Source organism: Stegodyphus dumicola, chromosome 1 (genome assembly GCF_044657685.1).
Source record: "Stegodyphus dumicola isolate Sdum_Otavi_A_Nest chromosome 1, ASM4465768v1".
NCBI classification, from domain to species: Eukaryota; Metazoa; Arthropoda; class Arachnida; order Araneae; family Eresidae; genus Stegodyphus; species Stegodyphus dumicola.
In genome coordinates this window covers 5676433-5692426 of record NC_140768.1, presented here as the reverse complement: position 1 = coordinate 5692426, position 15994 = coordinate 5676433, and the positions used below count along the sequence as shown (strand labels likewise).

The following is a 15994-nucleotide window of genomic DNA, read 5'->3' as shown; positions in this document are numbered from 1 at the left end:
CCTGTATGTTTCAGTGCCGGGACGTGTACACAGGCCCTCATTTCTCAGCGTGGCGAACACACAAAAGTACTGATTTCGGACGTTCGTTTTGTTTTTTTCACTCGTAAATTTGATCGTATATTTGTACTATTGTATTGACGGTTTATCAGTAGTATGTGGAATAAATTTCATTCATTTCCGAAAATTCCTTCACGGTACTGCATTTTTCGCAAATATTAGCGTAGTAGAACTAGTCTATTTTGCTGTTATACTTTTGTGACCACCAAGCAAAGTAACACAGTATAATAACAATAACACAGTATAATAACTTTAGTGACTACCAAGCAAAGTAACACAGTATAATAACTTTTGTGACCACCAAGCAAAGTAACACAGTATTATAACTTTTGTGACCACCAAGCAAAGTAACACAGTATTATAACTTTTGTGACCACCAAGCAAAATAACACAGTATAATAACAATAACACAGTATAATAACTTTTGTGACCACCAAGCAAAGTAACACATTATAATAAATACGAGGACTGAAAACAATTATTAACTCTGTGCTTTAAGGAAAGCCCGAATTCATTGGCTTATGAACCGAGTGAGTTCATCTGCCAAGTGTTAGTTTTCTCCACACCTCGTTTACCCGATAAGGATTTTTCGATATTACGATTGCTCAAATCTGCGATTTCCAGAAAATCTGATTTCATGATATCGTAACTGCTGACATCATGACGAATCTACATCATCGTGACTTCACTGCCGGTACATCTGAAGTACCGGCAGTCTTTGTATGATCTTGTATGATCTATACCAGCCGTTCTCAACTTTTGACTAACATGAACCATCTAGACAAAAATTGAAAAACTTTAATGCCACCACTATGTTTCACAATGATTACTTTTCAGTTTCTCAATAGAAATATTAAAAAAATATATTTTGCCATTTTCACATCCTGTTGGCTGTTTGTACTAAATATGCACACTTAAAGTATATTAAATTAAAAATTGGTTATCATTTTAACACGATGAGCGCGGCGCCGAATTTGCTGTCCTTTCCGTTCAGCCGGCGGCGAACTAAGCCGTATTTTTGTTTAGAATGTTTCAATACATTTTATTAAAACTAAATTTGATCACATTTCATTGAGACTATATTTATTTTTTAACTTTAATACTGTCGGTCCCGCGGATCGACGCCAGCCAAACGAAAATTCCACTGCCGGTCCCCAGGTACCGACGCCGGCCACACGGAGAGTTCACTGCCGGTCCCCAGGAACCGACGCCGGCCACGTGGAAAGTTCACTGCAGGTCCCGAGGGACCGGCGCCGCGCTCAACGTGTTAATTATCAAAATTTAACTTATAATATTTTAATTCTAGAATTTATTGTGAAATTTGGGCCTGTTTAAGAGAAATCAATTTCTTTGTCTGGTCATATTTCACTTAGCTTTAACCGTAAATTAAGATCCACTTTTAATTTTGTTAGTCATTTTTCAAATATAAAATGGAAGAAAATCCATGTTTTTACACAAATAGATTGTGCAAAAAGGGAATAAAAATTTAATAGCTTTGTTTGAAATGCCTTTAAATTTTTCAATTCATCCTAACGTTAACAAGTGTGTTATTTTTGAATCTTCAATTAGAGTTGTATCATAGGAAATTTCTATCAATAGTTATTTTTCTTCACGAGATTTTTGAATTTACAATAATATTTAAAAATATTTTGTTTCTTTGCGTACCACCAGCTGAGAATCGCTGATCTATACATTTCGCCACAGACGAACTGCCGCCCTTTTCTGATTTCCGTTTGTCTTCCGTGTTCTGTTCCGTTCCGTTTTGTCTGATTTCCGAAGACCATTCATGGTGGCGCAGCCCCCGTGGTCCCCTCCAGGCTTTATACCCATTGGACGAAAAAGTAACTCTCAGACAAGAAAAAAGTAACTCGTGCCGATAACGGCGACAAGTGAACAAATTTCTTGCTTAAATGCATACTGGTTTATGAATTGTTCTCTAGCTGAAACAACAAAATTCAGAAATGATAAAATAATTGACTCTTCGCTTTAAAGCAAGAAACAGATAAGAAAATCAAACATAGTTTTATAGAACAGATAGATAATTTCATAGAAGTACTAGCCTGTCAAGCAAATGATTCGTCTTTCAGTTGCTGTAGTGTAAAAAGAGCGAGCTGTCGGGCAAGTGGGTGTCAAACAACTAATTTACGGCCTTACAAATAAGACTTAGAAATCCTTACTATTAATGGTACTTATAATTCCATTCAGTTCTATGTAAGATATAAAAGTACAGAAGAATGATTTTGTTGAGAATACCTGATCCAGAGAATCGCTTGCAACTGTGAAAACGATAGCCAAAATTGATAAAGTGACGAAAGCTAAGCACGTTGAGTTGACCATTTTGTTAAAGAATCTGGAAGAAAAAGAATAAACATTAACGATATGTCATTCATTCTACATTAGAATACAGCAAAAATAGTTTTTCGCTACTAGAATATACAATCTTTCAATTAGCGCGAGAATATCTGAATTACGGAATTTTTGGACAGAAGTTTCTGAAAATATGTCTTCAACCTTTGCACAATAATATCGGCACATGAGCTCGAGGGTTCTATTGATTATATCCATAATAAATTTCGAAGCATGCTTATTTCCAAATTCTGAATTTCGCATCGATATATAATTCTTATTATTTTGTAGGTTTCATAGTCAAAAGTTATTTCGTGTTCAGTCTTAGTTCTTCTGTTTTGACGAAACGCGATATGGAATTAGCTGGATTCGAAAAATCATTGTGCATTTCTTCTGAAAAGTCCGTAATTGAGATTCGAATTAGGCTAATTTAGTACAATTTACCGCTTCTTTGTATTTTTGCTTGTGTCTTAAATAACTTTTGTGTTTATGTTTAAATGTTTCAGGATTGTTTAAACTTTATTCAACATTTTTTAACATTTAAATTTGATCTGAGTTTTATATTCATTTTTTATTTGTCAGTTTTCTTGTTATAATTTCATTTATCTTGAATTTTAACTTTCAAATGCAATTTATTTTAACTTAGTGTTAGAAATTATTCACTTGAACCTCAGTATCACATTTGCTTTAAAGCCATAGCATGAAGAATTTTCTTTTTTACCTTGTTTTCTAAATTTTGGAGCTCAATGCGCAACATTCTTGACCACATATGTCTTTTTTAGTTTGTTATCCTTTCTTAAATTATTTTATTCAGTTTAGTATATAGGAATTCGCAAATGAGTAAGCAAATTCATACTGCATTCAGATGAAAGCTACAAAAGTTATTGCTGCTGATTCAAGGAAAGAAGAAGAAACTGTGAAGTTTCATGTAATTTTAGGATAAATGGCCTTAAATATACAGAAAATAGAAAACATTGAAAATAGTGTCAATGTACTAAAAAAAAGTTGCAAAATGAAAATTCAACTTATTAAGCTTTATGGAATCAAAATCTGTAAAATCAAATATGTATCTGAATGAATCAAAATCTGTATCTGAATCAAAATTCTGTAAAAAAAATCAAAAAAATAAATTGCTGGTTGCAGCTCCTGCAACAGATATTTAACAATTTAATTCACTTTGACTATTTAGTAATCTGACATATCGTGGACGCCAGTTTTTTTCTATTATAAGATAATACTCGGCACTTAATAGTAAAATCAAGGACAATATGAAGCACTACTCAACATCTGAAAACTCTAAAGCATTTTGTCTCGTTCTGTAACATTAATCCTTTTCGGAACACTGTGTCCGGCCTGGACACATATAAAAATTTTCTTCTGTACACACAGAAAAATTGAATGAAAAAGGATTTATAGGTTACTCTGAACCTTCTTTATTTATAGTAGATGGCAGCTCAACACAAACCAATCCATATATTTTAGCCATGTTTAGTTTTTTAAGACCCTCATTTTTCAAAGAAATCTTACAGATTTTTTTAGGATATAAAAGGAATCGTTTGAAAAGAAATTTCTATGTTATTTTTTTTTGTCTGTATGCTAATCTCCTTATTCTATATTAGTTTTAAATGTTTATCTTGAAATCTTGCCTAAAATCAAACGGCGAATCCTAGGTGTGCCCAGACGGGGCTCACCGATCATCTAGGATAACTGAGAGTCTGTATTCTTTGTTTCTCCGCATCTCATCGGTCAGTTCATTGACAACAATGCTCGTTTCAGCACTCTTTTCGAAGCTCTATTCAGTCAGTGTACCTACTTTGGGCACAGTCACAGAATTAAACGATAAGTGCTATCTTCACAAAATTTTACTTGTGTACACTTCTAGGCCTATATAGACTGCCTACCTATTTTCTTTTTTTTTAAATCAAAACTCAGACTTTAAAAGGTAGCGTGCCGGAAAGGGTTAAGCAAATAATATAAAAATTTCGTTTAGAGACGCTTGCTGTTTAGTATTTGTTTTGCACTTGTGGGCATTGCAAAGAGGAAAAGAAGACTTGAATTAGCTTACGCTTAGATCAAAATTTAATTTTCATGAATGTTCAGAAACACTGTAGATGATTATAGGTGCAATGTTCTTTCATTTTCTTCAAATTCAGAACTCAGTTATTTTTTAAATGATGCATAAAATGGATCCATTTTAAAGATTACGTTATTTAAGTCGAGCAAAAATGAGAACAACTTAATAAGCTTAATAAAGCAGGACATTTCTATGAGCACTGCGAGTTTATCGAAGAATATTTCAGATATTATTTTCCAACAAAACACAAGAGGAACGAAGAATGTTCCAGATATCGTGTTTCCGAAAAATACTGTAGCTGCTCACTCGTCCTTAGATGTCAGAAAATCAACATTTCTTGTAGAATAGAATAAATAAAATGCGTTTATTGAACATCCATCCCATGTTAGATTTTTTAAATGTATTATCTGTAAAACAAATACGATGTCTTCCCTTGAATTTCAAAACAAAAATACATTTCTTCGGCCTTCCTTTTTGTACGAGAAATATCTGATGTTCTGCAGCACGATATAGACCGATGTAGACTATAGTTTATCAAGTAACCAAGGGGCAGCACGTTTCTGTATACAAATTATGCAGTAAAAATATTTTAGTAGTCAACTACTTTTCGAAAACATATATAAGTATAATATTATACGAATATAAGTATACTATAAATACATAAATATACTGTGCTATTATATATATATATGTAATAATAAAATTCCATAGTCAAGAATACACTTAAAATTCTAACTGTATGTTCTTTTCATTTTTAATGGCGACGTTCTCTTATTTGAAAGTACGTGGAATTAAATCCACAGCCCCGTAGTCAAGTTTTTTGTCCCGCCTTTTCTACACGTACAGTTATAGAATGTTCTGGAAATATTTAAAGCGAACTGGATTGGCTGACGAGGCTGACATCATTTCTTGGAAGCTCCGCCTTTCCAGAGGCTATAAAAGGACTCGCAAAAGAATATCTGGGGCTTTTCTTAAATGTCACGATGCAGTAAACTTCATACAAAAAGTTATTAGTAATTCTTTTTATTTACTCCGTATATCTGATTTTGTAACTGCTATTTCTCCTGAATAATAATAAATGGATCCTATTTTTTAAACTTATCGTCTGATAATTTAAGTTACGACTAAAGCTGGTACATCACATACATATAGATAGATATAAACATATAATATACAAATTATATTGTATATAATACATCATATATTTATAATATAAATATATAAATATAATATACTATTATTAGTTTTGTTTTGGAAAGGTATTATATTATTTATATTTGTATAATGTAATACTTTTCAAAAACAAATATAATAATATTTTTTGCGTGATAGAATTTAAATTTGTGTATTTTATTTATCTGTCCTATAAAGCAAAAGGGTAAGTTTTCATTGCTTCGATTTTATCTTTCGTCGTAGGTATAAGGACACTAATACGGAATAAAAGACTACACGCCATTATTGCATATTCATAAACTTTCCCATCCTTTCAATTAAAACAAAATCTAAAGTGAAATCTAAAAACGAAGCAATTTTCATAAGCCGTTTAGCTTTAAGGTAATTATTTGTAAGGAATTTTCTCATTCGTAAACCGCGTAGCTTCGTGGTGTAAAGAGAAGCACCACCCGTTTGAATCCCGGCGAAAGCATCGCAAGTTTTCTGTTATTCCTGCTCTAAAATAAATTTAAATATCATTAACATAACACAAATGCCCACCAGCGGCCGAGCGGTAAAGTAGCTGAAAACTGGTAGTTCGGTCCGCGGTTCCAATCCCGCGAACGAGCTGGCTGCATGGGCGTTTTCGTCGGTTTCCCCATGTTTAACGTGTACGAGCCAGTTTTCCTTAGAAAGTCCTCCACGAAGGCATTCCTCCCCTTAGGCAGATAGCGCTCGAGGCTTTGCCATAATCACACACACATAACACAAATCTAAAACTGACCGCTACCAGTAACTGAAAGCTCTTTCTATTAAGTCTGTATTTTGCATGTGTGAGAGAATAATAACTAACAATCGATGCTTTTTACTTCCTTGTACGAAGCAAAGGAAGTATTGTACTCACGAATAATTCCGGGTACCATATTTCAATGAAAATATTCATTTTGACGGCTGTCGAATGCAATTGAACAATGTTTTAGTAATACATAAGGACAGAATAAAGGACTCTTTTTCCCAAAATGGAATATAAAACTGATTTAAAATGGATTCAGAAGAGGTTTGTTTCGTGACATCTGTATGTATGCATTTATCTCGTATAACCCAAAAATGAGTAGCCTCAAAACGTGGAAATTTTGTATATAGGACTGCTATAATATGTAGTTGTGCATCTCCCGTTTTGATTGTAATCGGCCGCACCAAAAGTATATATATATATATATATACCCACTTTGTTACTCGGCTAAGTGAGCTCATATTTTTTTTTTTTCTATTCTTACATGTTGGTAATTGCGCAATTTTGTGTCTAAAAATGATTGAATTATGTTGTTCTTATCGTCCGGTTAGGGTTATTATGCTTTTAGTTAATCTGCATGCAATATTTGTAGACTTGTCAACAATTTACAAGTTGTTTAAGTGCGGCTAAGCCTAATTTCTGTTTACCGTAGCAGCCATATTTGTTTACATTTGAAACGTATCAGAATAGTGAATTCAGTTTCTGCACCTTCAGTCTTTTTTTTTTTTTTTTTTTTCCGAGTGTGACTAAAATTAAACTTTCATTATTTGCACCGAAAAATCTGCCTTGTTGCCTGCTGGCCGAATGTCTTCTTTTTGCGTAGGAACACTAATTTTAATTGTAAAAATCGTTTTTTTTAAATCGTTTTAACTTTATTTGGTGTTTTTATTTTTTTCCTATATTTTTCAATTTTTATTAAAGATATTTTGAGGTTTTATGTATTTTTGCCTTGTCGCGAACGGAGAACAGAATTAATTGAATGAGAAATAAATCTCTAATGAAATTGGAAAAAATAATTTTAAATGAAATGCAGCAAGCAGTGCGTATAATTTAGTAATCCGTACAAGGAAGTCATGGGGTGTACACATCAGATTTTTTATTTTTTAAAAATGGTATTATTCCGATAAATGTTTCCACAAAATCCCATCTCTTTGTGTTTTTACCATTATGTTAGCAACATATTTATGAAATGTGACGAGAGAATTATAAATTTTGTCTTCAAATATATTTGCGTTCAGTTAATAATTTTCAGTAACATAAAATGTTTTGAAAGCGAAAGATTAAAACGAAACGTGTTTATCCAATAAAATTTTGTTTTCTCGAGTTTTCTCTCAATAAAACAAGTTTCATAGCAAAGAACATAGTATGATGTCTGCACTATAATAAAATATACTTGTGTTTTTTCAGAAAACATTTCAAATACTCTTTACATCAAAATTTTAAAAATATAATAAAAGAAGACATTCAAATCAAACATTACATCATATGCTTTCAAATAATATTTCCTTCCTCCTTTTTTAAAATTTTATGACATTTCTAAGGAATGAAATTAAATTCAACCGATTTCGAGATGCTCGTTACAGAGGGAAAACAGGAATAAAATAGTAAATGTAAAAATAATCATTTATCAAGAAACTCAACTCGCAGTGTAATTTGAGCTTCTAAAAAATATCTCTTAAATTTAACAACAAATGGCACGAAAGTGCATTTTCGCATCTTTTCCCTTCATCTTTTATAAACCTAGAGAGTTGTAATGAAAAACTCCTTCGTTCTTTAAGAAAATATGTACTCCGTTTTTAATTATTTTCTTCGGCAACTTAAATTAAAATAAAATTGCTATCTTAACTATGTATTTCAATAGAATCGCTTCGTTGTTTTTTCTTTTTTACCCACAAACCATCATGAATCTTGATTAAGAACAAATATTTAGACGGTAATTTAATATTACATCATTCTTCTCATAGGCGGTTCTTTGCTGAATTACTCACTTTGATTAAAAGTGGCTAAAAACATATCTAGAAACGAAACAAATTTCAAGACGGTTTTAAAATGTAAGTAAATAATACGTTGAAAGAGTTAAGTGAAATAAGTGAATAATAATTTATACAGTCTCTCAAAATTAAAATGATTGTTGAAAGGTAAGTAACTCTGAAGCTGGTTGGAACGAAAATATATATTTATTTTAAATATGCATAGGGAAAGATGAACATGAAACAACATGAAAAATTTGACGTGATAAAAACAGCTACTAGCAGTTAAAACTATTAAATTCATTTGCGATATAAAACTGTATTAGATTCACAACTGAGTAACTACCTCCTTATTACTTCTTTGTACGAAGTAAAAAGGAAGTATTGTAATCGCGAAAAGTTTCATTCAGCATATTTCAACGAAAATATCCATTTTGACCGCTATCGAATGCAATTTAACGGTGTTTTTGCGTGATATCTCTACGTAAGGACAGAATAAAAGACTCGTTTCCTCCAAAAAAATTATAACACTGCTTTAAAATGAATTCTGAAGAGAATTTTTCGTGGCGTCTGTACGAACGTATGCACGTACGTATCTCACATAACTCGAAAACGAGGAGCCTCAGAAATTTTGTATATAGGACTGCTATAACATGTAGATGTGCACCTCGTATTTTGGTGGCAATCGGCCGCGCCAAACGTATATAAATATATTTATATATATATCTACTCTGTTATCCGGCTCAGTGATCTCAGTTTCTTTACTCTTATATGTTTGTAAATTGTACATTTCTTGCTTTATAAATGATTCAATTATGTTGTTTTTATCTTCTGGTTAAGGGTTTTTGCCTTTAGTAAATGTGTATGCAATATTTTTAGAATTATCAACAATTTTAAAGTTGTTTAAGTGTCGCTAAGTCTGATAATTTTTTTGATGGCGGCCATTGCTTGTTTACATTTGAAACAGCAGACTAGTGGATTTGTTGCCGATCTAGAGAAACTTAGCTTCGCAACAACAAAGATAACGCCTTCATTTATTACTGCCAATTAAATCACGCTTAATCCTTTCTGGAATTTTTTCGAGGAAATAAGTACTTAAGATTTACTTCGTAATTTTTAATATAGATATTTTGAGTTTTTATGTATTTTTGTCTTCTCACGAAGTGAGAACTGAATTAATTGAATGAGAAATACTCAATCGTCTGTGAAAAACTGTTTCTTTTTTGTTTTGTTTGCTTAATTTCTTTTATACATGTTTCTAGCTTTATTATAGTATTTGAATAGAACATGTGGGAAGAATTAGATAATTCTATTCTTTAAATGATATAAATTTTGTGCATTATGAGTTATAATATGAACGAAATATTATACTAAGTGAATCTAGCGCCAGAGTGTCGCTATGGTAAACAAATACTAGAGTGAATTTTAAAGAATGCATTTATTCTATTGTGGTTTATGCGCTGTCGGCGAAGTAGATTTTTTCAATCCAGTAAGTTTAAATGAAATGCAAGAAAAAATGCGCATAATTTAGTATTCCGTACAAGGAAGTCATGTGGTGGACACATCAGATTTTTTGTGTATATGTAGCTGATCGTATCCCACAGCCTGTCTCGATAAAGTTGTTAAGACATGTAGGTGAGTTATACCTTTTTTACATCTTACTTTAAAAATTTTAATAATCATATTAACACAAAACTGGGTACGTCTGTATAACCAGTCCTTGACATTCACCGTATGACCAGTCCTTTGCATTTAAAACTAAATTAAAATCACTTTAAGCCGCACAAAAGTGAATATTCTTTAAACTTGACATTGATCGTATGACCAGTCCTAGATTTAAAACTAAGCCACGGACCTCTGAAATACCGGCCCAACGTGCAGAACCACGACACCACAAAGGCACGCTGGGAAGGCGGGAGAAATACCTTATAAATTTTAACCCGCACAAAAGTGAATATTCCTTCAGCTTGACTTTGACCGTATGACCACTCCTTCACATTTAAAACTAAATTAAAATAACTTTAAGCCGAACAAAAGTGAATGTTTTTTCAGCTTACATCTGCATAAGGATTTCTTTAGCAAGTCAGAAATTTGTATATTTGAACAAATAAACTCAAATATGGGCATGTGGAAGACCAAATTTCAAATTTGGAATTTGTTTTATTATCGATTTCCTGTTTTGTAAAACTTTAACAAATGTTTGATTAACAAACTCAAGGATTTCAAAGTGAGAAATGACAACGTTGTAAAAAAAAAAAAAAAAAAAAACATTTTTATCTCTAGCGCGTGAGTCTCTGTATCGGAAATTCTAAAGATATGCTCATTTTGAAATTATTTTGAGATATTGCTGTTGAACTGAATTTTAATGTCTTGAGTACGTAGTACATGATATTTAATAATAAAGGTAACACGCAAAACATTAAAAACGTCCCTTGAAACGTAGTTTAAAATTTGAAACCGTTCAGATTTTTATTTATTAGTCCAAAGGGGTTTTGTCCCTGAAGGACTATTGTTTTCGTTTTGCGATTTTGCGTTGAAAACTTTAAAAGGTTCTATCACTTTTCAAATCGTTGCCACCAAATGCTATCGCCCTGTGTCATATTTGAAGAAATTAAATAAGGAAGAATCTGCATAAATGTATGTATGTTCCTCCGGAATGTGATAAAACAACGGTACCTAGAGGCATCCAATTTTGAATGACGTTATCCTACTGCGAATATGGGCATTTGGAAGCCCAAATTTGAAATTTGGAATTTGTTTTATGATCGATTTCATACTTTGTAAAACTTTAACGAAGTTTTGATTAACAAACTCAAGGATTTCAAAGCGGATGCGACCGAAGTCGCTGAACACTGGTCCGAGGTTCAAATCCCGCGAACGGGCTGGCTGCATGGGTATTTTCGTGGTTTTCCCCATGTGTAACGTGTATACGAGCCAGTTTCCCTTAGAAAGTCCTCCACTACCCTTAGGCAGATAGCCCTCGAGGCTTTGCCGTAATTAAATAACCTAAACCTAACCAAATGTTAAGGAACAACATGTTTTTTTGCGTCGGATTTGAGTATGATGCAGTAGAGAACCCAGAAGTTTAGGGGACATGTTCAGTAAACAATTCTTCAATGAATGCGGCTTAGACTGTTTCTAATGTTAAGGAATTGTTTGAAAAGAAATGTCTATGTTATTTTTCAACAGAAACGTTCAACACAAACATGAATTACAACAAGAAATTGCACTCTTCGCAGAGAAATCCAGTTTTGGAGAAACAATAGGTCACAGTTTTTTGAGAAAAATTGGGTTGGTAACATTACAAAAATGGGTTCTAATAAGGAATGTGTCCACCCTCAGCTGCAATACATTGGCGGCAACGACGTTCCATGCTGCCAGTTAAGTTGTCGGTCAGTGAAATGGGAAGCAACGACGAGACACAGAGTAATCCTTGTTCAAGATCATCTAACGACCTTGGAGGAGGACTTAAAGCAGCAACCTCCTAAGGATGTTCTATCGGATTCAGGTCTGGGGATTGAGCTGGCCATTCCATCCGCTCCATACCGTGACCTTGAAGATATTCTTCAGAAACCCGAGCTCGGTGTGGTCGCGCATTGTCGTCCATCAGAAAAAATCCAGGACCAATAGCAGCGGCATATGGGCGGACATATTGATCAAGGATCTCGTCTCGATATCTCGGAGTTTAAACTTTTCTTGTTCAGTTATTCCATCCTCTCGGACAGAAGCTAAACAATATTCCAATTCGTTCTCACATAAATACTCTGATGAATCACATAAACTCTACGAGATCCTACTAATGAACCTGGCGACTTCTCGCACAGGCGTGAAAGAATACCAGCACAGAAGGAAGGTGAAAATAACCCTTTATTATTCTCAACTTTGAACAGAAAGACACGTACTTCGTGCTTTACAATAACACCGGCAACTTGCGGTGGAACCTAACCCTTTGCGGCACAGTGTGTCCGGTCTGGACACACCTAAAATTTTCCTTCAGAAAAATTGAATGAAAAAGGATTTATGGGTTACTATAGGTTACTCTGAACCTTCTTTATTTATAGTAGAGGGCAGCTCAACACAAACCGAAGTCGAAATATTTTAGCCATGTTTAGTTTTTTAAGACCCTCATTTTTCAAAGAAATTTCCAGATTTTTTTTAGGGTAGAAAAGGAATCGTTTGAAAAGAAATGTCTATGTTATTTTTTTCTCTGTATGCTAATCTCCTTATTCTATATTAATTTTAAATGTTTCCCGCGAAATCTTGCCTAAAATCAAACGGCGAACCCTAGGTGTGCCCCGACCGGGCTCACCGATAATCTAGGACAACTGAGAGTCTGTATTTCTTTGTTTCTCCGCATCTCATCGGCCAGTTCATTGAAACAATGCTCGTTTCAGCACTCTTTTTGAAGTTCTGTTCAATCAGTGTAAACGATGAGTGCTATCTTCACAAAATTTTACTTTTGTTCACAAATTTTACTTGTGTTTACTTCACAAAATTTTACTCTAGGCCTAATTAGACTGCCTTTTTTTTTTTTTTTTTTTTTTTTTTTTTTTTTTTTAATATCAAAACTCTAACTTTAAAAGGTGGCGTGCCGGAAATGGTTAAACATTGTTGCAGAAATTATTCCAAGTCTAAAAAGAGTAGTGCTGAACTAGCACTTGAAATTATAGCCAACTAGGTTGACTCGATAACTTACCAGGCGGGATAATTATTCAAATGGTATATGAACATTTCCACATAGCAGCAAGATCGGAAATGAAACGTGAGCTGGCTAGGGAAAACACGCTCTAAACTACAAGATTCACTCGTTTAAACACTCACTTCGCTTAACTTCAAATTAGCATCCTGGCGAGGAAATGCGAGGGGAAGTTGAGGAGTACAGTAAAGATAACAAAAATTTGAATAATTGGTTATTTGAATTGAGGGAAACTCTACAAATGTTCTAGTAAGATACTCTAGTAAACTAGTAAGATACTCTGCGGTATGAAACATGAGAAATTTATGTGTTTATATTTTTGTCACTTATTTTACATTTATAAATTATCATTAAGCGAGGTTCCATTAATTCGAGCAAGGGGATTGATTTATCAATCAGCTAACATTATTTTAAGATAACTTAAGTAAAACGCTTGGCAAATTGCAGATCTTAACGGAGTTCTGTTTGTTCTCTTAGATTTGGTCCATAATCAAACATCATTTTAAAATAAATAAAGTATAACGCTAAGCAAATATAGGTGTTAAGAAAATCGATTTCTCCTAGATTACTTTTCTCTTACCTTAGGTTATAATGTATCCTCTAATGAGTACAAATTCCGTTACGATAGACTGTTTAAACATTTGCAAAGCATAACTGTATTTAAATGAAGAAGTACACATCCAAAAGATTCACTCACTTGAGCTCAGCAAAGATCTTTTTAATCCCCATATTAAACATTTTAAACACCATTTAAATGTGGATTTAATTAGCATATTTAGAACCTTTGATTGCCCTTCACCAAAAGAAATACTTTTCACTTTTCCAGCTACGAAAATTAATAACATTTCCTCCTCAAAATTATTCGTAGCAGTTTGAAAATGATACAACGAACGTAATCCAATGAAGTAACGAAGCTTCCAGTATAGAGCTCCTATAATATAATTTAAAGAATAACCAAGATAATAATTTTTTAATTTTCTCATGAAGTGTCACAAGTCGTGAAGGAAAATAATCTAACGTTATTTTCTCAAGAGAATTCTAACGTTGAAAGGTAAGCTTGGACACATTGTTTGCATGCTTCAAAAGTCTGGCAAGTCTTATTAAATATAAATTTTAAATTATCTCATTTTTTTTCACCTCTCATATTTTTTCCTTTAAATCTACAGTTTTTTAATGGGTGATAAAATTTTAGCATAAAAAATATGGTAGCTTAGGATACATTTTTGTTTATGCAGATGGGAAAAATAGATCTAAAATTTAAATTTGGCAAATTTCAGCTTAAGACCGAGGCATATTTTATAAAAACTTAGTCAAGATTATTATGCATTTTGAGAGATATCATCAAGTGATCCTTTTTCTTCAAGAAACAAATTATTCTGCCCAATAAGCTCGAATTATGTTCTTTTAAAAGTTATCCTGTACCCGTCCAGAATCTGGATACTGTTTACCTTCTTGAAAAAAAAAATTGTCGGCCTAGAAATTTTTTACGAAGACTTTCTGCATTTTGTTTTCTTTTGTATTCGAATATTGCATCGTAATTGGAATCATGCTTATGCTTAGATGTGAAGTGATGGGAATGTTCCTAAACAAGCACTAGTTAGGCTATAATTTTAATAATTCCACCACTATTCACAATGAAGCTATACCTCAAAATCTTCCCATACGCAATCAATGGTATTAGAACTCCCGCCCCCCCCCGGCCTACCAGCGGCCGAGATGTAAAGTCGCTAAACACTGGTATTTCGGTCCGAGGTTCGAATCCCGCGAACGAGCTGCCTGCATGGGTGTTTTCGTGGTTTTAATCTTATGTAACGTGTATACGAGCCAGTTTCCCTGCACGAAGGCATCCCTTTCCTTAGGCAGATAGCCCTCGTGTGCTTTGCCATAATTAAATACACACCAACCCGGGAAAAAAAAAAAAAAAAAAAAAAAAGCCCTTCGCTGGAGTTTAAAAATGCGCAGTCTGCCACATGTGAGGTCTAATTCACCTATACTGGATTCCCATATGTCTGCTTCTCGAGAAAGAGAAAACTGCTTGTTGGTGCCAGTCTTGTTCAGTCTTTACCGACTGAAAGCTGTCTGCGCTTGCTATTTCCGTCAATTTATGTTTTTGTGAAACAAAAATAAAGTAAAAAGGTCATCAGTCTTTTGGAAAAAAAGAAAGAAAAAAAAGTAATATTTAAACAAAGTAGAAAAGGGTACATAATATATAAATATATATATAGAGAGCTTGCTCAACAGTCATTCACTTATTTTTAAAAATTTTTTTAGATTAATTTTAATATGTATAATTTGCTAAATTGGTGAATTTATTTTCATGGTTTGTTTTTGCACTTGATTTGCTTATGCTATCTGAATTTAAATGATATTGTAGATTAGTTCTGAAATTAAATCTCTTATATATTTGCACATTTTAAAAATTATTTTAACTTTAAATTTGCTTTTTTACGTATTACATGTTTGTTTAAATTTAAATTTAAAAATTTAAATTTCATTCCTTGCAGCAATGGCGCAAAGAATTAATTAAATTTGTATTTAAATTCAATTTATTTTTTTGAAATAATATATATACATATATAATATAATATATAAATTTTAATTTGCCTCAGACCGGCAAATTCAAATTCCATTCGCGAGCCGGATAAAACCTTTCGGCGGGCCGTAGAGGCCCATCCCTGCTCCAGGCAATGTGTAATTTTCTTATAACTTCATTATTAATACTCTGCTCTTAACGAGTACCATTACGGATAACATGAACAATCGATTAACGCAAATGTTTCAACATTATTACTAAGCATGAATTGAAAACTGTATTATATTAAGGTGAGCAAGAGCTGTTAAAGACTGATAAAAACAAGTCACGAAGAAGAGAAAATACAAACATTTATTTCGCGTTACTGATTGGT

General features: G+C 33.0%; 1 protein-coding gene and 1 long non-coding RNA gene across 2 annotated transcripts in view; one reads left to right on the top strand and one right to left on the bottom strand.

Annotated features, from left to right (window-relative positions):
* Positions 1 to 15994, top strand: part of LOC118195988 (uncharacterized) — a 406615-nt gene that overhangs the window by 67541 nt on the left and 323080 nt on the right. The window lies entirely within an intron of this gene.
* CCAP (Crustacean cardioactive peptide) overlaps positions 1 to 15994 on the bottom strand; it is a 383209-nt gene that overhangs the window by 122583 nt on the left and 244632 nt on the right. The window contains exon 2 of the mRNA XM_085812437.1: positions 2311 to 2407. Coding sequence (XP_085668563.1) covers positions 2311 to 2394 — 84 coding nt within the window. The 5' untranslated portion in view covers positions 2395 to 2407. The remainder of the gene's footprint in view (positions 1 to 2310; positions 2408 to 15994) is intronic.